The 21813-nt window shown below is 43.5% G+C and overlaps 1 protein-coding gene across 1 annotated transcript in view; it reads right to left on the reverse strand.

The window, feature by feature from the left end:
- Positions 1-21813, reverse strand: part of FNDC1 (fibronectin type III domain containing 1) — a 72098-nt gene that overhangs the window by 11217 nt on the left and 39068 nt on the right. The window contains exons 9-15 of the mRNA XM_054197139.1: positions 20260-20381; positions 18347-18458; positions 17027-17407; positions 12250-12315; positions 10148-10309; positions 7923-8153; positions 6697-6805 (exon numbers count right to left, since the gene is read on the reverse strand). Coding sequence (XP_054053114.1) covers positions 6697-6805; positions 7923-8153; positions 10148-10309; positions 12250-12315; positions 17027-17407; positions 18347-18458; positions 20260-20381 — 1183 coding nt within the window. The remainder of the gene's footprint in view (positions 1-6696; positions 6806-7922; positions 8154-10147; positions 10310-12249; positions 12316-17026; positions 17408-18346; positions 18459-20259; positions 20382-21813) is intronic.

A 21813-nucleotide genomic window follows, 5' to 3' on the forward strand; every position in this document is an offset into this window, starting at 1 on the left:
GTATCTGTTCCTCAAGGACTTAGCTACAGAGCAGGGCCTGGAGGTTGCTCCTGAAAGGAACCTCTCTGGCCTAAGCACCAGCAAAGCACATGCAAAACTCTTCACACGGAGAAACCAGAGGGGAACCAGTTGAACCAGCCCTTTTGGCACAACTGAATCTCTTTTTCCATTAAAAAGAATGTTTCCTTTCATGCAAAGTGAACTGCTTCATGTCAAAATCAAAATGGAAAGACTGAAAAGACGTGCAAATAATATCTACTTCTTCAGCAGAAGGGTGGCCGTCATCTGAACACAGGATTTTACTGTGTAGCAAGGTGTTTACCTCCAGGGTACGTGCTAGGTGATCAGTGTGGAAGCTACAGGAACTGAAATGTTCTGGGCTTCATCCATGGCACAAGCTTTACCTTGTATCTGTGCCAGACCTGGAGCACACGCATGGTCAGACCCTCTGCGGGACACGTTCCCACCCCTGCAAGGGGGACATGCCCCCTGTCCCTGCTGCGTCCCACAGCTGATGGCAGAAACCAGCTCCACTCCTGCTTTCTGCAGACAGTTCTGCCTGTAATTAACAACTATACGATGCTCACAAAGGACTCACAGCTTTCTTTTAAAAGACACACACTGTGGCAAAAAGAAACCACCTTAAATAGTGACATTTAGCAAGGCTGTGTCTTTTGCTCATTCCTAGCCCAATCCTCTTCCTGGCAGAAATATTTGCCAGTGGTTTTAACTATTGGCCTTGATTTCTCAACCCCAGCTTATGAGTGTTTAGTATGGCTGGAGAAAGAGGAGAGGGGAGTGAAAAGCCTCCCGTGTGCTCCTCCGCTTCTGGCCACCCGAGTAAGCACGGCAGCCTGAGCACTGCTTTAATCCCCTGAGCTGCCAATGCTCTCACAGGACACCTGCATCCATCCACACCTCCTTCACCCACTCGCACCTTCTCCACTTGGGTCGGGACAGGGGCCATCGGCACAAGGCTGACCACAGGGGCAGGACACAAGGCAGCAATTCCTCATGTGACTTCTGAAATGGCCACAACGCAGCACCAAGCTGCGCTGGCTTAGTCCAACACTTGGTGTGACTACTTCAGAAGAGTAGGAGAAAAATGTTTTCCAGCCTACATCTTACCTGCGATTACCTACGCAATCAGGGCAACTGTGCATTCCGGGGTCCTGCTATGTATATAAAAGCCCGTCTGGGACGCATGATTGCTCAGGATGCCTGCCTGACTTTCTGGAAAGAGCAGCGAGGAAGTTCTGAGTACTTTTTTCTACACTAAATTGGAAAATTAGTTCCTAAGCCTTTATATATACAAGAAGCCTTTAGTAGTGCCAGAAAGAGAGCCAGGTCTCGTGACTTGCTGACCTGTGATTTAAACATAGACGATGCTATGATTACTGCATTAAGAACGTCAATGAAATAATGCAGTCAGGATATATTTCTTTCTCAGACATGACAAATAAAATAGAAATTGCCAAAGCCCTCCTAGGTCCAGGCATCTGACATTTTCATTAGTCAGAATCGTTCAGCTGATGAATTTACCAGGAAATCTCAAACCAGTGTAACTCAACTGTTCTTCATCACATAAATACATGAACAAAACTTGTAATATATAAGTTGATTGTGCTTTGATTACACTTTGCCTAGGCAGAACTGCAATGAATTGTTACCAATAGGCACAAAAGATTAACAACTGCAAGAGACGCAACACCATTCGCTACTCATTTTCAATACAGACAAGAAAAAAGCTTTTCCTCCTAAGGAGAAACCTCCTTAGAGATTTTATATATCACTTCTACTGACATGTCAAAAAAGGACATAATAAACTGTAATGGGGCAATGAATATGTAATATTTTTATTCATTTAGACTATATGACTAATCGTATCACCATACCTGTCACTTTGAGCAAAATCGTTTTATGACTTAACTCAAGGTGTCTCCCTTCTGTTCGCATTAAATAGCTGGCACTTGCAGCCAGAAAGTGAGATAATTGCTTAACACGCTAATAAGGGAAACAGCTGTTTTTAAAAAAAAATCATTCACCGCAAAATCCTTTTTCCTGCCTCTCCGAAGGGGTGCCTGCATGGACCCCCCGGCCCCATGCCCTGTCCAGCGTCAGGCTGAGATGGTGGGACACCAGCCAGCCATGGTGCACACAGCAGCACTGTCCGCATGTGCTGCAGGTGGCAGGGTGGGATCCACAGCACCGGGACCGCATGCCAGCCATGGGGACGGTGGGGTGGCTGCTGCTGGACCTCCTGGGTCAGCACAAGGGTGGTGGATGTGTGGAGGGTACACGCAGGTGCCTGGAGGGAGAGCCACGTGCTGCCCGGGAAGGGGAGGGAACAAGCCGACGTGACAGCACCCCGCAGACCCACCGCCCAGCAGGATCAGTGGATGAGGGGGAAAAGAGGCTGGGAGGAGGTTGGGAAGGACAGGCAGGTTTCCTCCCACAAGCATGTGGAGAGGGCAGCAGGGGCTGACACCCTCCCCCTGCAACTGCACCATTCCTCCAGAAGAAAAACACATAAATCAGCTGCCTGCAGGTTCACAGGCTAGTGCAAAGTGCCTCCCTCCATCAAAAACAGCCTAGCACTACGTTTTCCATGAATATTTACAAGAAATATTATAATAAGACACTAGAGCAGAGTGAGAAGAGGAGCTTCCTACACAGCTGGTATGATGTAGGTATGTGCCACACAGATCTACCGCTTGCACAGGACGAGGGTTTCATTGACTTGTTACCTCTTTTGTACTGTCCGGTGATGCACAGCAGCCAGCTGTGGCTGATGCTATTTGTTGGACATACTGCAGTTTTTCTTTAGTAGGGATACAGAAAGGAAACAGAAATTTTCACTGCATCTCACCCCCAGACCCAGAAGATCCAAGATCTGTTTGCAGTTGTGGGCCCTGAGTAAACGTTTGAAAGCTTCCTATGAAGTGCCTTGTACAACAGTGGAATTGGTAGCAGGCACTGTGGGATCAAAATGTCCCTGGAGGGAACAAAAACAGCGGACAGGGAAGAAGATTTGATGAGACATGGAGATATGGTGGTAAAGGACCATGAGACTATCATGAGATAGACTATCACGAGACTATCTAGCCACTCCCATCAGGCACCAACACAGCTTTCCCACAGAAAGGCAGGAAAAAGCGTAAGCATGCTCAAGAAAGAGACTGAAATGTTTATGACGCGTATTATCATGTTTGTGACTGCAGGAAACTGGATTTAGTGGTTGAGCAGATGCCATCCAGCCCTTTGCATCAGCCTTCTGTGACAGCTGAGAATTAAGCTTAGGGAAGGGACATTGTCAAGACTGCTGTTTTTAAGATTTAATAAGGCTTAAAGTAATTGTAGTGTTTATATTCACATGTCACGAGGAAGCAGCTCCCTGTGCCCACTGAAGCTGGCCAGAGTTTTGCTAATGGAAAAACTTCCACTTCTCAACTGGAGGTCAGACCAGGCCTTGGAAGAAAACTTATGACATGGGTTAAACACAGATTTCCGGTTTGTTTGTAAAACCTAAACACCAGGCAGATGTTTTCCAGGATATGTTGACAGCTTCAAATCTTCTCCGGGGCTGACTTCTGCCAAGATGCCAACCTGTTACTGATACGCTGTGCCCGCCGTGAGATTGCACCACCCATAGCCCCTCATGGGACACCCAGCAGTCAATAGCATCTGCATACAGTAAATCTGACTTAATCAGAGATTTCTCACAAAACGCACTAACAGTGCAAACACAAAATTTTTAGACTAACTTCAGATTTCATGCCATATTTTCTTAGTTAGGCATGGGGTCTTTTACCAGTGGTTAGGGAGTTATTTTTAAGACAGAAAATATGCAATTAATTCAGTCTGTGGATTTGGAGAATATAAACGAGATTGGCCAATACACACAATTCCCCTGTCGTAAAGAAGGGAAATTTCTCCTCCTTCTCCACCACAGACCCCACATGAAGCCTTTATTTCCTTCACGGAGTGTATAACAGAGGCCAATGGATTATACCACTCTTCAGTAAGATGCTGGGGAAATAATATGCTTAAAACAAACAGTTCTTGCTTGAACCTCCCTTACTTTGAACCAGAACCTTAACATGTGATAGGGGAGTCAGTAGGTTCATGGAGATGCGTGAACCTATAACCTGGCTATTCCTATAAAACTCCATTCAAATACAGCTAAATTGTGACCTTCTGAAGCCTGGAGTTAACGTGCATCTTGGAAGATATATCACAGGTTGGCAGCTCAATTCCCATCAATTCCCCTGCACCAAGCGCAGCCAGGACAGCGGCTGCAGGGCTCCTGGGGGGCTTTCACTGTAACCCCTCTTTCTGGTCACCTGAAGCCCTTGAGATGTTAGGCACAAGAAGCAGAGAGCTGTCAGTGGTCTTCAACACTGTCCTTGGGGCAGCAGGAGAGGGAGACTTGGCTGAAAGGCAGTGAAGAGGTGAGGAGCTGGGGCTGGAAGTTGGAAATGGCGGAGAAGCAAGACACAGAGGAGTCCAGCCAAGGGAATCTGGGGCATAGGGGCAAAGCCTCCCTGGCCTGTGTGGGGAACAGGCTGAGAGTGTGGGAGCAGAGGAGAGGCTACAGAAAACCAGTGAAGGGGAGAAGGGCAGGGGATGTACAGGAGTCTGGCATGTCGAGGCAGGAACTGGGACTAGTGGCAGGAGGAGAGAGGTTTAGGGAAAGGATGTCCTCAAGGCACAAGGACGTGGACATACAAAGGCAGGAGGGTCTGCACCCGCTTCTCTCACTATCTAGCAATAGAGCTTAGATCTCAGGCCTCTTCCATCTTGTTATAATGGGTGAAACCCACAGCGAAACTCTGCCCCACACCTCCCTCCATACTTTTGTAACAATGATGTTTTATAACAAGGGCACTAGCAGATGCGGAGCATCAAATTGCAGCTCTCTACTGTGCAAGTAATATTGCTTTAATCCACCATCCACCACTCTTAAGGACTTGCACTGAGGTCTAGATTATTAATCTTCAGAATAGGTTGCCTTTTTTTATCTCTTGGATATGTGAGAAAAAGCCTCATGAAGTATGTGACCGACAGTGCTGTGGACAGAAAAGCCAAGGGTAAAATGGCACAAAGTTTTTCCTGTAACATCTTATTTCTGTTTTTTTTTAACTCTTTGGGTGTCCTGTGTATGCTTATCCTGCCTCTCCATACACCTTTTGCTTGCTAATTTCCTGGGTCTTTGACGCTGCAGGTGTCCTCTGGTGGACATGTCCCTGGTGGACCCAGGAGCTGCTGCTGAAGTTGCTCTGGTGCTGGCTCTCCCAAAGAGATGCCATGTCCCCAGAACTCTTTGGTTGGAGAGAAGTCTCCAGGGAGGAGACAGGGGATGTCCTGATTTGAGGTCCCCTGTTGTGGAGAAGCACTCCCTACTTAACACATAGTCTGATTTCTTGGTGCTTGGATGTTTCAGGGCCATCAGTAGCAGCTGCAGGGGCAAGGTGTGTGTGAGCCTACGCTAAAGTTAGGGCTGTGCAGAGAAGCACTGTAAAATGGTCAGAAAAAATACGCCTGGTCATATTTGAGACCCAAATGCTACAATGCATTGACTTTTCATAATTTATTTATTTTATCTTATTTATTATTTAATCTATTAAGATTTTTGATGAAGGCCATGCCCAAACAATTCTTCTCTGTTTTCTAGGTTGAGACGCTCAGATAACTGCTTTTAACCCGCAGAACCCTCCCTTCGTCTATACGTCATCTTGGAAAGGAAAGATACTTTAGGTGATGCCATTTTGCTCCTCTGTGTTGCCCTGGCACAAACCCTATGTGCCTGTCCTAGGAGTGGATGCTCTGATCTGCAGCTCGTCACGAAGTGAGGCATGCTAGTCCTAGCCCACAATCCCAGTGCATCTCCCACGTTAACACTTACAGGAGCAACACCTGCCACCAGTGTCTAAGAGACTGTAGGCATCAGCACATGAAGAGCAATCACCTAGCCCACAGCAGCACCAAAAGTGTTTCACACTCAGAATTTGAGCGAAAAGTATGAGAGCCACTGAGCGTCTGCCAAAAGAAGTAATTTTAATGTAGTCCCTTTGTGGCCATTTACTTCCCACCCAATTGCCACGAATTATTCCAGTATCACCCAAAGCATGCATGTTCTGCCATTTCAGTGAGATTTTTAGCAAGATAAAGACCTAAAGCTCCTGCCAAACTGACTTCTGAGCAACTGCCACAGTCTCATTATATACCATGAAGCCTTTCATTCCAGCACAACTCGTGAACAGACAGCGAGAACAGACAAGAGAGCGGCACCTCTCCTCACCAGCCCTTAGGTATCAAATCTTGGCCATGCCAGTATGTGGGAATGGCCACATCACATCACACCAAGGGTATACATTAGTATAGTCTTCCCCCCAAAACTTGATTCAGTTATGCATAAGACTAGAAAATGCATTTTTAAAATAACGTTTTCTGTGTTACTGATACGTGGTTTTATATACACAAACATATATGCATGTACACACAGTCATCTGCTCCAGCATTAATATGGTAAAGATAACCATGTAAGTAGCTGTGCAGTTTATAAAACCATTTGCTGTCAAACAGAATGAGTAAAATCTAGATCATTTATACTAAGGCCAAGAAAAATGACTGACAATTCTCAAAATTTGTTTTACTTCCCTAACAGAACTGAAAAGGAGTGGCTCAAATCCTTACCGTGTGTTGGGCTTCAGGTTCTCAATTGGCAAATGAGTTGTCCCTGCAGTCCTGGTTGACCACTTGTTCTTTAAAAAGTCATCGTAGGATGCACTGTAAACTAGATAGCCTGTAAATGGGAAGACAAATAGTTGTGAGGATTCTAAAATTTTAAATAAATAATATCCCTAGGTGTCATGGTAGATTTTATGAGTTAAAAGGGGTGGAAGCATCTTAGAATATGAAAGTGATTTGATGCCTAACACCCCTGGAAAATCCCAGGCTACAAGAATTTCCTGTCATTAGCTAATAATGATGGAGCATTACATCAGAGGACGGTACCCAGGTGCAAATACTGATTTAAAACAGTGAAGGCAAAAAGATGACAGAGGTAACACGTTCACTGTTTTAAGTGATACACTGACTGTGCAGAAACTAATGTAGTTAGAAATTCTGTGTTGTTTTTTTTTTTTTTTAAAAATACATTATGCAAACTGTGTTTGGGAAGGTACTGGATTAACAGCCTTGAAGAATGAAATGCTGTGGGATAGACACCACACAGCCTGTTCAAGTGCCACCTTCTCCCTTCCCAACCATCATCCCTGCTTCAGCACCGCCAGCTCCCAACCCTCTTGTCATCGCTGTCAGCCACAGAGTTGGGTGAGGCTCCTCAAAAACTGGATGTTAGCACCAAAACAGTGGCCTCTTCCAATGCTGACTTCAGCTCTGACAAACAGAGGTTGATTAATTTCAAAAATATTTTGGTTATTTATTTACTCTTGTGTCTTTCCAGCAACTTTTGAGATTCATTCGTGAAGTCAGTTGCAGGCTCACACCCAGAGTGGCTCCAGCCACACTCACCTCATCTCAAAGTGGACCGAAGCTGAGTGTGAAAGATGCTCCAAAGGCAGGCTTGGGAGGTGCCTGCGGTGGTGCTGAGGGCACTACCTGGAGGCAGAAGTGCTCAGTCGAGCAAAGCACTATCACAGCTACCATCCAGGTGAGAAGCGGTGCCTTCAAAACAGCTGCCACAAACGCAGTGGCAAAAACTTTGAAATACCTGGACCAGCATGAGCTGGTTGGTCTGGCACCAAAGGATGACAGACGGACCTTTCTCACTCTTCAGAAAGTAGCTTACCTCTCAGAAAATTGCAGAGTGAGAACTTCATGAGCCACTGGCTCAGCTTAAGGCAAAAAGGGTCCTTTAAGAAAACCTTCCCCTTCCCCACTACCCCTCGGGAGAGTACCTGTTACCATGTCTCCTCGAGCAGGTTTGGCCCAGTCCACGATGACAAAGGAGTGACAGCCTTCGACTGCCACGACAGTGATGTTGTGAGGGGCTTTCAGGGGACGCAGATCTTTCTCTCTGAGGTCATTCGGGATGATTTCGTCGAGGCTCTCCACTTGGAAGTGCTCCAGAGCCTCTGTCAAGGAGCAGGGGGCTGCTGGATCTTTATTGAGATAGGTCACATAAGGAGCTGGAAGAGACAGGGAAGGGTGGTGTTTAGTCAGCAGTTTGTAGGTACCACAGAGTAGCACACAGACTGGCAATTCCCTGAAAAGAGAGTCAAGTTTTGCGATGCATTTTAAAATTCCTCCACTTCCAGCCCAGAGACGGTTCCCTGCTGCCAAGAAAGCATGGCTCACACTCAATTTGAGTGCAGGGGGAACGGGATGCCAATATTCCGGTCTAGCCCACACTCACAACTGTACCCAATTATGCAAAGGCAGAAGGATCGTCTGTGACTGCAGGACCCTCTGCACGCTGCCTCCAGCTGCTCTAGAGGTGGGGTGGAAATGTCACCCAAACTCTCTGCCTTTCCACGTGTGGCAACAGATCCCTGCCAGGGCCTTAGATCATCTTAAGATTTTACCAGGTCTTAGTGGTTGGTTCTTACACAAACATCCTGAAGCTGGGGCGAAACAACAGAGAGAACAAGAAAAGTAATTCCAAGGTGAAGTCTGACCAGGTTAAATGAAGGGATTATTGCTGCGGTTCCCTGGGTACTAAGGCACCAGGAGTCATGAGTCCCTACCTTCCAAACATGTGCTCCCAACCTGTAACGTTTATTTTCAAAAGCTTTATACTGACCAGAATTACACTTCAGTTTGGGAAAAGATTAAACCATCTTTTTATTACCTTAAAAGTCACTGTAACATTCGAAGTAAGGACTATAGAACTTGCTTTGGAAATGTTTATTCAGCAATGTTTATTATGCAATAATACAATTCATTGAAATGGTAATATTATTTCCCTAGTGCCTTGAGATGTTCATAAACCAACTTTTCTTGGTTTATCTTATTGGATGTCATGCCCTAAAGGGATTTTTTCCAGATTTTGCAATGAAGTTAATTTTAGCCTCTCCAGCTAAATGAATCAAGAAGTACTGTCAGTGAGAGACCCGAATAGAAACATCATGAAATTGTTTGGACAGGGAAACTGAAGATGCACTGGAAAAAGTCTTGGCTTATATAAAAACAAATCTTTCACTCCAGCAGCAGAGCTCCACTCTAAGCCACGTGAAGCTTGTAGATATTGGAAGGGAAGGCAAGACATGAGTCAAAGCTGACTCTCTATTCCCTGAACTCCCATCTGAAATGCCAGGTGAGCCAGCAGCTGACCTGACCTCAGCTCAAATGCCAGAGGTTTGTAAAGGGCTAGGGGGAGGCAGGGGTCACCAGTCTGGGGTGGAGGCCAGAATGCAGTGCCTTAATACCTCCAAATCCCTCTGGTCTGGCCCCCAGTTGCTTCTCTCACGAAGCAGCAGCGCAGCTCTGAAGTCAGAGCTGCAACACCTACCCACACACTTGAATGGCTCACGTACACAGGAGCCAGCCTCATGTCAATGTATTGGGGGTTCCTTCACCAAGTTCCTTCTACAGAGCAAAGATACAAATAGCAATGTCAAATTTATCTCTGATGGTTTTACTTTTTGGAAAGTTCATATCCAAAATACCATTCATTCCTTGACGTTGAAGCACACCTTTGACAAACATGCTTGTGCAAGGTGGGTGAAATCACTGGGGTTGCACGGGTCAGTGGAAAAGAATTAGGTCCCCCAGAGGAAGACTCACACCTACATGGAAAGTTGCACTGATTGAACTACTAGCGTGAACTTAAAATGATGCAGTTGAGTTGAACTGAGCACCAGAGTAGACACTCTTGCTCTCTTACTGACTTCAGATAAACCAAATACAGTGCAGAACACAAAGCAGAGCGCTTACACTGAAAGAGTAGAGGTTTGCACTGGTTCAACAAAATCCATGTGGGTCCACACGTAGACATGCAACTATCAAAGCTATGAACAAAGTATTGCTGTTTGGGTGTCCCAGGTGGCAGTCCTTACAAGGACCCCACACCAGCCTGTTGGACCTATTTGTGCAATGGTCTCAGCTTAAGGGCTGACTTTGCTAGAACAAGAATTCTTTGCAGCACAAGTAGTAAGCTACATAAACCAAAGGACATCCTTACCAGTGAAGCGTTTCTTCCCAGCAATATCATATTCTGACATAGGGCCGGTGCCAACAACACTAGTCTCCGGATAGACAACTTCCAATTCTGTTGTTGTAGAAGCAGTGGTGGTGCTGACAGTGGTGGTGGTTGGTGGCAAAGTACTCTCAAAAAACTCGTAGTCTTCAGAGGAAACATAAGATGAAAATGTTAGCTTGCTTCATGCTATTTTGGCTTAACTATGAGAAGGGAAACATTTCTGTCACCAGCCACAATCCCAAAGGAGTGTCACACACCCTCCTTATGGGCCCCTAAGTCAGGGTTGGTGACACTTCAGCCTTGCAAGGGTTTCTACCAAACTGATGGACAGCAAGCACAAAGTCTTTGCCTCAGAATACTAGTGTTGTTGCTGATTTAGACCTTGTTCACACAGGTAAAAAGGGTGACAATAAACAAATGTATTCATACAGCAATATCCTGAACACACTCTGTCTGCCACCTCCCCTTAAAATCCCCAAAGAAAGACAGCACAGTAATTGAATCCCTGTCAACAGCCCTCAGATGCCAAAGGAAGGAGATAAGGCAGTGAAAAAATGGCTTTTTAAGAAAACTCTCTGTTATTATTCTAAAATGCCAGAGCTGGTTCATACTGCTCTTAAGGCTTCCTGAAACTTAGAGACGTGGAGTCTTGTACTTGCCATTTGTGGTCCCATTAGGGCCATGAGGGAAGGCAACTGACACACATGAATCTCCTGATTCAGTCCTCCTTGATATTCAGTCCCATTAAATCCAGTGCTCTTTGAAAAGCTACTGTGCTACCAGATTGACACACAAAATGAAAGGAAAGAAGCATTTCACGTTCTTGCTGTGTCCTTTTACAGGCTGTAGGACTCTGCTCATGGCTTTGAGTGTTTTCTGCTTGAACTGCTAAAGCATCTGTTTTCTGCAGGTGACCTGCCCCTAAGTGGAGGCCTAGAAAAAGATCTGTGCACTGAGGACATTCCACTTCCACGGGGATGTAAGGAATGTAGGGAACAGGACTTGTGCAGTTTTTAGTTCATCCTCTCCTCCCCACATTCTCAGTTGGCCTCAGTATGACACAATCAGAATAAAAAGCAAAAAAGTCTATATCTCCCTCTCAGTTGCTGCACTCTCTTTCTAAATGGCTTTTTTTGTTGCTGCTCTTGGTTTGACTTAAGATTCCAGCACTGCATCCACAAAGAAAAAAACTTTTATTATTCTAGAGCCATAAATTCTACTAATAAGTTAATAATAGAACACGTTGAATTTCACAGGGTTCTGTACTTATCTGCTTTAATATGCAGGGGTAGGAGAAGGAACCTGAGGATTAAAAGCAGCAGAACATCAGAAGTCAGTGATGGCAGAAAATGAGTGCTAGTTCCAGTAATTAAGAATTGCGTTCCCTGTGCAGACTTAAAATTAAATGCTGGGACTTGAGGCTTCCTCTTCAGCTAAGTTTTGTGTGTCCTGAATTATAGTATCAGGATGGCACGAATAAAACTGCAAATATATTTCCCTCTTCTCCTTTTATCTGATTTCTAACTTCTGTAATTTGAATTCCACATGAATTCAGCAGATTAATTATTTTGTATGTAGGTGATCTTATTCAGTATGAGCATGTTTTATCGTCTGAATGCAAACTACACATCAAAAAAACCCCAAAATATATTCACAGTGCTCTAGAGTGCTAAAAACTTACTAAAGTATTTCAAGTTTCCAGGGCTCAGACAATATTTTGGTCTTCTTTTCTTAGAAGAGTTCATTGGCTTTGAGTGGGCTGGAGTTAGAAGTTGTACCAGAGAAAGCAAGTCTAAGACTGAAGCGGTGACTATGACCTAGGTCTGAATGTAATTAATTTCCACAGTAGGTTCCTGTTAGATTGCAGGACTGATAGTAAGGGACCTTCGTGCCCAGAAACAGTTGCTTTTACAACCTTGAACTTCACATGTGACGCGGGACTCTGGAAACCTTTTCCAGCTCACCACTGCTTGCTTAATCACCCATTCACCTGCCCCCTTGAACCCAATCCCAAAGAAAGAAGAGTGGAGAAAACCCAACCCAAAACATGCCACTTGCAATAGACTTTTATATTTAAACAGTACCATCATCATATATCACATATGCCTCTGGAGTTGCTGTCACATCTGAATCCAGTCCTGAGAATGTATCTATTGAGGAAGAAAGAAAAAAAAACGCTATAAGAATTCAACGGTCCTACCCCGACCCTCCTAGTAAAATACTTCTGAAATAAAATTTAAAATAAAAATCTTTAGCCAGCTGATTTGTAAAGAAATAAGACAACTGCCTAGTTTCCAGATAACACAGCGAGAGTCCATTCTGCCTATTCAGAATAACAGCTGAATAGCTAATTGCAGTAGCCAAGAGTTTTGTTGAGGGAAAATAGGTTCAGACTGCTACTCAAAATCGAGAGTAATGCACCTTCCAGGAGCTCTGCCCTGGCCCTGGGAGCTGTGGAGCAAAGGTAGGCTGCCAGCAGCCATGTAACCCTCAGGTCAGGATTTGACAATGTTTTATAGTCTCAGGAGCAGCAAATGTGAGAAATTAATACGCAAAAAAAACCTAATCAAACAATCCAAGTAAACTGAAAACTTCTATTCAAATATATTTGCCAGGGAATAAAAAAAAAAAAAAATCAAACAACCCACAGAGCCATGATATTTACAGACTGTGTCTACGCTAGCAAGTAACGCAGCCCAAAAGGAATGGATTTGTAGAATAAAGTAATTGGTGCTGGATTTCACAGGGTTTTACATTGCACTAGCTCTAGTCTGATCCTGTGGACCAAATGCCCATTAGAGGTCAGGGCACATACGTGTCGTCCCAAAGCACTGCTGCCGCTTTAGTTTCATCCAACAGGAATTCAGTCTGTGCGCACCGAGATTGCTCCACGATGCAAACGAAAACATGGCAAGAAGAGATGATTGTGAGGTGCACACCAAAAACACTCTCCCGATCCACCCCAAAAACCAATGCAAATGCATCCACAGACTTCCCAGATGCCTATATATTACCTCAATATCTCTGCAGGTCACGTATCCGTCTTGTGAATCCTGGAGGCTTCCCTGAACACCCTGGGAAACGCATTTCCCCACGTGTTGTGCAGGGAAGCCAAAGAGCACACAAAGCTCAGATTAGCCATGAAAAGCAATGCAAACAAAGCAACAGCATTGTGCCGGAACCCACTGCAGCTACGATCAGAAGTCTTCAATGAAATGCTGGGGCCGGGGAGAGGCCAGTGTGTGAACAAAGACAAGAGAAAGACAGCTTTGACCTCAGGATACTACACAGAAACTGATAATGTTCCTGTAACACTTGATATGGAAGCACCAAGGTTAATTTTACTAAGCCAGTAATACAAACAATGCAAAATTTCAACTGCCAATGTCAAATAGTTTACAAATATAATCTGAATGATACATTTCCATTTTGCAGGCATTTTTTTATTTAGAACCAACAATAATCGTACAAGGCTAATTTGTACTACAATAAGTACCTTTCAAATACATAGTAGTGATTTTAATGCAAAAATAAGTTTTGCAAACACGGGAAATGGTTTAATTCTTGTCAGGCATTCATAGAGCAAAATCTGACGTTTTCTCGTGGTAGACTTCTGCAGCCACTCTTCAGGAGACCATCCACTTGGAAGCCACTTGACTTCTCTGAGGGTAGTCACTGACAAGGTAAATCCTTTGTTGCATTAATTCTACGGATCTTCTCACTACAGTTAGCCAGTATCAAGCAATGTTTACAATGTATGCACTTATTTTTGACTACATCCAAGTACACAAGAGGCTCAGATATGCAGAAATTTGAAGTCCTTCACAGGCAGATTTAAACTTCACACCTACTAGCTGGTCAGCCTTTCGCCTATGTACAATCCAGCATACACAAATTTTATTTTCTATTTTTGTGCTTGTTCAGTCTCTTCTGCTTCCCTTCCTGTGCTTCTTTAGCAATAGCTGTGGCATGAAGATGATGGAGATATATTCCAAAGGACCTCTCGCTTTATAATTTTCTCCACATACACCAGCTGAAGTTCTCCAGCTTGCTCCATCACCGTTCACTGCAGCTCTTCAGTAAATCCTGACAGTACCAGATGAGGCTAAGTCTTGCTATGACCACTTGCCGTAGTCTTTTGGCACCTCTAAGGACAGTGGACTGTGCAACCATTGCTTGATTTTATCACGTGTAACAAGTGATATTTATTTTTCCTTTTGCGTTCGTGAAAAAAAGTTTAGCTGATTTCACTGACAAATCACACTTGTGTTGTCAAAGTCCTTCTTGAAAGTTAAAGACTGCTGAATCTAGTGAAATGTTGACAACAAATTCTGCTGGGTCAAGCAGAAATCCTGCCAGAGAGTAAGCGAATTTGCCAAAGCTTAAATAGAACGTTTGGCGGTGGGTTTTGGCACTTGCAGCCCCCGGCTGTTTGGGAGTAAAGCACTTAGCAACAAAACAGCAAGCTTTGGCAGAATAAGTATTTCATTAAATGTTCTGGAGTATTTTCCAGACTGAGATTAAAGGGAAAGACAACTTAAAAATATGATTTGGAAATGGTCAAGGGAAAACGGCATTAAATGTTTTAATAATTCAAGTAGTAGTTGTTTATCCCTCTTGAAATAGACACTGCACTTGTTAAACAAAAACAGCCATCATTAAATAAATACCATAAAGATGCTTTCTTTTCAAGCAAGTTCCTCTGTGGAACAGGCAGGTTGTTTTGCTGCATTTGTCAAATGTTGAGGCAGATCGCCACGATGAAAAAAAAAAAAATAAAAAGGAAAAAGAAGACGATCAAGAAAATTCTAATGATTATTCTTCAGAGAAACTTTCAAAATTGCCAGGTTGGGATTAATATTGCTCAAGATATATAGCAGGTAAGAAGTGGAAATCCAGCACCATCGTGTCCTTTCCATCTTCCACTTTGATGCATTTGCAAACATATTGTCGAAATGCCAGACAGTTTAGGAGTGACTTAAAGGCCATTCTCATTGGACACACAGCCTGTGTAAAATGACTAGTTTTCATTCATGCCTCTAGGAAAAGCTCAAGGATGCAGCAAGCTCACCTGGTAGAAGGCAAAAAAAAAAAATCAAACAGAATGTTTTTACGTGTCCATAAAATCACATGAAAATTCCCCAGCCCACAACTCTGCTAAAAATAATACTGCAAAGTTTTTTGTTGTTCAGCTTTTGGGGCCTTTGCTCAGACTAAGCCCAGCCATATTTCATAAACTCCTATTGTTCTTATAATATGTATTCTCAGATGTCCCTCAGGTATGAGGACAAAGAGAGGAAAGACTGGAGGATACAAGCAATATCTAAGGTAAGCAAAAGGAGCTGGTTGGAGTGGGAGGGACTCTAACCCTACCAAAAATCCTGGTCCCCTTTAGGCAACTTTGAAAATACCAGGCTGACCATATAAAGCAATGTTTGTAATATTTTTGTAAATACAATTAAAAACAATGAAAGCACCAAAGGGAAATGAAAAATCTTCAAGGAAATATTTAATTATGATGGTCATTTATATATACATATGTTTGTGTGTGTGTGCGTATACACACATCTATGCATATGTATATATGCATGCACACTTCCATAAATACATACTCAAACAGGGGGCTAATTGTTAGATAAATATTAGCACCATAAATCATTCTAATTCCATCTGTACAAGGCAATAACATCTGTGACTCATTACTTACCCAGGGCAGCGGGTAAGGGAATTTTCAGTCTTCTGCTTCTGAGATCCTCTCCAAAGATGCCATCCTTAGACTCCCTGTGAGTTGCTGAAGCCACATCTTCCCATATCTTCTGCACTCTTCAAAGCGATAGTTCGGCTTCTCAGGCCATGGTTACATGGTAAATCTAGTTTGGCTTCACTGATACAGGTGTATGGGGTAAAGGAAAGGGGGTTTAATTACCCATTAAAACTGATCACTGCAGTTGGCAGATGTCTGACTGCCATCCCTTTGTTTAGGTTATGGCCATGCTTCTACTGCCCATTTGTAGACTGAGTTGGGGATAAGGACTGCCATGGTGTTCCCTGATCCGGTTTTGTAAAACAAGCAGCTGACTGGTTTGCAATACAACATTCAGGTGATCACAGGGTAAAACACGGTAGGAACTGGATCAACACCCAAATACTAGTGCATTTGTATTTGTTTACTTTGGATTTCAGTTTGGCACCGCACACTAAGCTTGTGTAACTGCAACAGGGAAATAATAACACGTACCGTCCCTGTTTTATATTTTCAGACAAGAAAGAAATTAGTGTACAACTCTCTGCCTTATCTGTGCAGAGTTGGAGTTGTCTTTCCACAGCTTCATGTGTGCTGTGCTGCATTCCTGCTAGACAGTCTCTACCTCTGAGGGCTGTCAAGAGAACAAGAATCTCATCTTGAAAAAGCCGGTCCCACTACGGCTCAAAAGAGTGGCTTTTCATAATCTATTGTGAGAAATAAACACAAGATAGATAGATAAAATGTATAGGGCCTTCAGGTCCTTCCCTGGCCTGAACTGGAGTGAGGACTTCATTATAGGTGAGTGCTTTGACAGCAGAACTAATGGCTATACTTGTGCTCACATGCATGAACATATGTGACAAGACTGGATCCAAGACAAGGTGAGAATTTTGCCAACATCAACATATTTCCATGAAAAACTTCAGCTGTGAGGAAAGCTGACATTTTCCAATGAAAAACCACTTAACAACCAAACCCTTCTCCAGGTGCTCTAATCTCCGCTCCTACCTTATCGCATTGACAAAAATCTTCAGATGCAGATTCTTTCTCACTGTACATTTGCGCTGTACAAACAGCACAACCAAAGTAGTTCGAACAGCACAAAAGGAAGTTACCTTCTGCGTTGCACTCTGGCAGCCCATCAAACCCCAACAGCAAGTTGCCCTCATCATCATACTGTGCGTAGGTGCCTGGAGGACAGGTCGGGGGTGGTTTCTCAGTGGGTGGTTCAGTGGTGGTTGGTTCAGGAGTGGTGGTGGTAGTTGTTGCAACAGTTGTTGTAGTGGTTGCAGTAGTTGTTGTGGTAGTTGTTGGGGGTGTTGTTGTTGTAGTGGTTGAGGGAGTGGTTGTTTTCTTAATCATTTCAAGACCAATCAGAGGTTTCCCTCCTAGGCTTATAATTGGTTTATCTTGTGCACTTGCTACAGGTTTACTGAATCTGCCATGTCCAAACAAAGGTAATCCATCAGGACTCACCATTGGAGCACCCTTTTCATCTAGGAGAGAAGAATAAAACCACAAAATCTCACTATTAATCAATTTCAGGCTTATAGCAGGGCATTCATCAACAGTAGATACCACAAGAGCACTGAGAGCATGATTGCAGCTTTCTGTAACTAAGCTGACAGAGGTGGTGGCTGTTATCTAGGAAAGAGCCACAGCTAAGAAAGCTGCAAAATGGTTCAGAAGAACCTCAGAAAAACTACAGCGGTGTTCACTTTATCAGCTGTTTGATAAACACTTCTTTGGAAGACTGCAGGGAGGTTTGTTTCACTGCAGAATCAAAACACGCGGGCTGTGCCTGCATTTAATCTAAGTCAGTCTGGTAACTGTTGATGAAAGGTATGTTGAATCCCTATTCTGCTCCCTGATGTCAAACATGTGCAAGGAAAAAGTGGAATGAGCTGGTGAGATGCAGATAAATATTTGTGCCAAATTCTGGATGGTGACCAGTTCAACAGCAGGCACTGAATTTGCATTCAGGAGATCTATACAGGTAGACTGACATGCAAACAGCAGTGTTTTCACAGACCACACACAGGGTTTTTTACTATTTGTGGTCAGTTTCAGAAGAAAAAATAAAATAAATCTCATACATATGGCCTGGTGTAGTGCTAGCAGTGGGGAATAATTATTGCTATGTATACAGAGATATAAACATCCCTATTCTGTCTCAGCTCTGGATTCCTTTCTAAATGCTGATACAAGTGAGATGGACTCAGGTGATTCTTGCTGCCTCGTACTCAGGAGCCCCACAGGATGCCCCAAAGTATCCCGAGGTCCTGCAATGTGCAGGATGGAGACCTGAGGTACAAGGAACTCCAAATGGCTTGCATGGGACCTGGGGATGCCTGAAGCATTCAACAGCTCAAAATCTTGTACCAAGTGCACAAAACCAGTATTTTTTTTTCTGTAAGAAGGAAGCTGTCACTTACCAACAATTGTACGTCCATCCCCTCCTAATTTCACTCGGAGAGGGTTGCCTTGGGAATCTTGGAGGTATTTTCCTTCAACATTTAACACTAGCCCTCGGTCAAGATCTACAATCTAAAAGCAATAGATGGACTCAAATTTAGCTAACACAAGAGGAGGTGAAATGAAATTTCACAGAAGCAGAAATCCTGGGGAAATTCAGATGCTAAGTGTGGTGTTCGGGAATAGCCACAACACCCACAGACTTTTAAAAGTTAGTCACTAATTGTACAATAATCACTGAAAAATCACTGCTGAAGAAAGCAAACCCCCAGGAGCTGGGCTTCAGAGTTGCACAGCAACTGTATTCATATCGCCTACTGTAGCTCTCACATGCAAAGGAGCAACTCCCTTGATTTTCTTGGGCTGTGCAGCCCCTGTAGTGAATTCCTGTAATACTGATTTGAATATGACCCCAAGTCCTTTTGAAGACGGGATTAAAAAGTATGCCTACTAATAAAAAAAAAAAAAAAAGGAAAAATTAAACTAGCTAATTTAGATTGAAACGGCAGTGAAAACAAAAAAACAAAGTAGCTAAGATTTTAATTGGGGTACAAGACCGAAGAAAAGCCTCTGTCTCATAGAACAAATCTGTCTGAGAGCTTGGATTGCATTCAAGAGGTAACTGCAGTCAAAATCCAGTTCTTGTTGCTATTTCAACCCAAAATAGTTGAACTGTATGCTGTTTGAACCAGAGGTAACAGACACTGAGCCACGGAACACAATAATGCAAACGTGGCGTTAAGTGCTGGGAGGAAACTGGGAAGAAGAGGTGAGCAGCAGTTCCACGTTGGCAAGACTTACATTTGGTGCTGGGGAGAAGACTGTAGCAGGAGGGACAATAGATCATGAGATCAGTCTCTGAAGGCCTCCAGGCCCCAGACGTTGACACAGATTCTCTTTCTTTACAAGATGTTCATCCTGCTTGCAGCAATGCCCTCCTCTGATGGGGTGGAGAGAGATGCTCCACGGTCTCCCAAGGACTTTCCTAGCCCACTTTCTGGAGTCTATATAAAAGGCTTTGGGCATGCTTTTCAAAATGCCTCCCTTGAATATGACACACCTGATGCACATTTTTTATGTTCCTCTAATGCAAACAGTAAGATTGAGGTGTCCATAAAATAAATGTCTTTATGTGTCATGCAGCGTGTGAGCAGATCTACCGACGCCAGGGAGGCTGGTCACAGTCTCCTCCTGCTCAGTGTTTGGGCAAACGCATGGCAAACACCAGTTCCTTCGCTGCATTGGTTGGTTATAAACTCACTGCAAAGGACTCTAAAAGACAAGATCTCGGCTTGGAGGCACCTAGTGGGCCTTCCCTATCAATGGCATTTGAGCTCTTCTGAAAACAGAATGGATGAAACAGAATATATGAACAGCAAAATGCTTAAAGATGCCTACGTTTGTACATTTAAAGCATCGTGACGCTTATTTAGTAAATTTGCTTTTTGATACTCTTGCTCACGTGCTTCTCCCTGCAGTGTGAGTCTGGGAGAAGCACTGCTGAACACGTCCTTCACAGCAGCTACTTCGGGCAGTCCCCACTCACACTGCACACCAGACAAGCCCTGAGTCACTGGGGAGCTGTAATCCCACTGACTTTGAGGAAAACATGATTCACTAAATCTATGGGAGTGATGCTATAGTTGAAAATTCAAGCCATCACGCTTTAAATCACACATTTGAAATGTTTCCAATAATGAAATGCAGAATTTGTCATTAGATTTCAATGGAACAGTGGAAACTAGATCACTAAGTATCACCTCACTTCACAGCTTCATTGACTGAGGGCACTGTTCTCCTCTCTTTTCTTAATGAAAATGTAAGTACAATAAAAGGCCAAAGAATCTTGAATTTGGAGAGAAGGTCACCCTACCCACTTTGTTCCTTGAGGGCCATTGATTACTCTCTGTCCACTTGGTTTTCCATTATTACCAGGTATTATTTTTCCATTTCCATTTCCATTTTTCGTTGTAAGATTAGGTCTGCCATTGTAACCTGAAACAGAGAAGTAAACACGCTATTCTGAAGAAAGCTGTGCATACAACAAACCACATTTTTAAATGCAAAGAAATGCATTTTCTGACTGATCTGGACATAAATGAGAGCAGAAAGAGCCCCCACCACAGTCAGCAAACAGGCATTTCATTTCTGCTTGGAGCAACTGCTGTGACATTGTCAGATCCCCATGGCTGACACAAGCATCTGAAATGGTTTCTTTTGAAGAGGTTAAACACTCATGGTTTGTTTCTACCATGTTTATTTGGTCTCTTCATTCCCTCTTGGTTTTTTTTAAGAAAGTAAAGTAGGGCAACATTCCTAGATGGCACTACAGACACAAATGTTTGTGATCTTTGTAAACATCTGAGGAGTGGGGTGAGGGAAGAAACCATCATTAAACACAAGCACTTGTTCGGTCCTATCCGTATACAAAGCTGTAGTGAGGAACTGAAAAGAGAGGGGATGGGATTTATCCCCCCCCCTTTTTTTTTTTAACCTGTAAAGGTCATATATTGGTATATGTATTGGGTTTTGTCAGAGTTAGGTTGATGGTTGGACTAGATGATCTGAAAGGTCGCTTCCAACCTAGGCAATTCTATGATTCTAAAAGGAAATATTCTCCTTCTCTAGCTGAAAAAAACACTGCTACACAGAGGCACACTCAGCTCAGAAGTGGAGAAGCAGTGGCACTGAGCTGCCGGCCCCGCAGCTCAGAAAGGGCAGCAATTTTCACATCCTAGCTCAGAGACTTGCCTCCAGAAAAATAAATATATATATCTATATATAAACTGAACACTCCTTGGCTATTAATGTCTCAGTTGCATGGTTGGCAGTAAGCTGATATACAACCTCCACAGAAAAAGCTGCTATTCTTTCACGCAATGCATCTCATCCACCATAGTCTTATTTAATGTCCACTCCCATCTGAAAGCTCTGCAAGCTGGTGGACCTCTACACAGCATCGAGTTTGACTAAAGCATAGCACATACAATAGTCCAGTTGCATGGTCCTCACTGTATAACAGTGAGGCCACATTGAACAAAATGTTGTTATCTACATATAGCACAGAAAGTATTCACTAAAACACTCAGGTCACTCAATACTATTTTGGATGGCCATGCATTGGAGGGAGAAAAAACATTTCTACCTAGCAAAGTCACCGAAACTGTCTGAGATTCTCCATAGGTGACATGGGTAATCAATAGGTGACACACCTTGACGTGTAGTGGACCCTCTGTTCCGCTACCCAGGGTCAGCAGATATTTTGCCAGAAAGCAAGCCTCTAATATTTGTGGTAAATCACAGCCATAAAGGTATTAGAAGGCTTCACTGGGACATGAACAGTTCTCAACAGGAATGTGCAACTCTGAGCTGTTACTTAGAAAAAGAGGGAAGTGGCTTAAAAAAATAATTAAATAAAACACAGAAT

This window comes from Rissa tridactyla, chromosome 3 (assembly GCF_028500815.1).
Source record: "Rissa tridactyla isolate bRisTri1 chromosome 3, bRisTri1.patW.cur.20221130, whole genome shotgun sequence".
Lineage (NCBI taxonomy): Eukaryota > Metazoa > Chordata > Aves > Charadriiformes > Laridae > Rissa > Rissa tridactyla.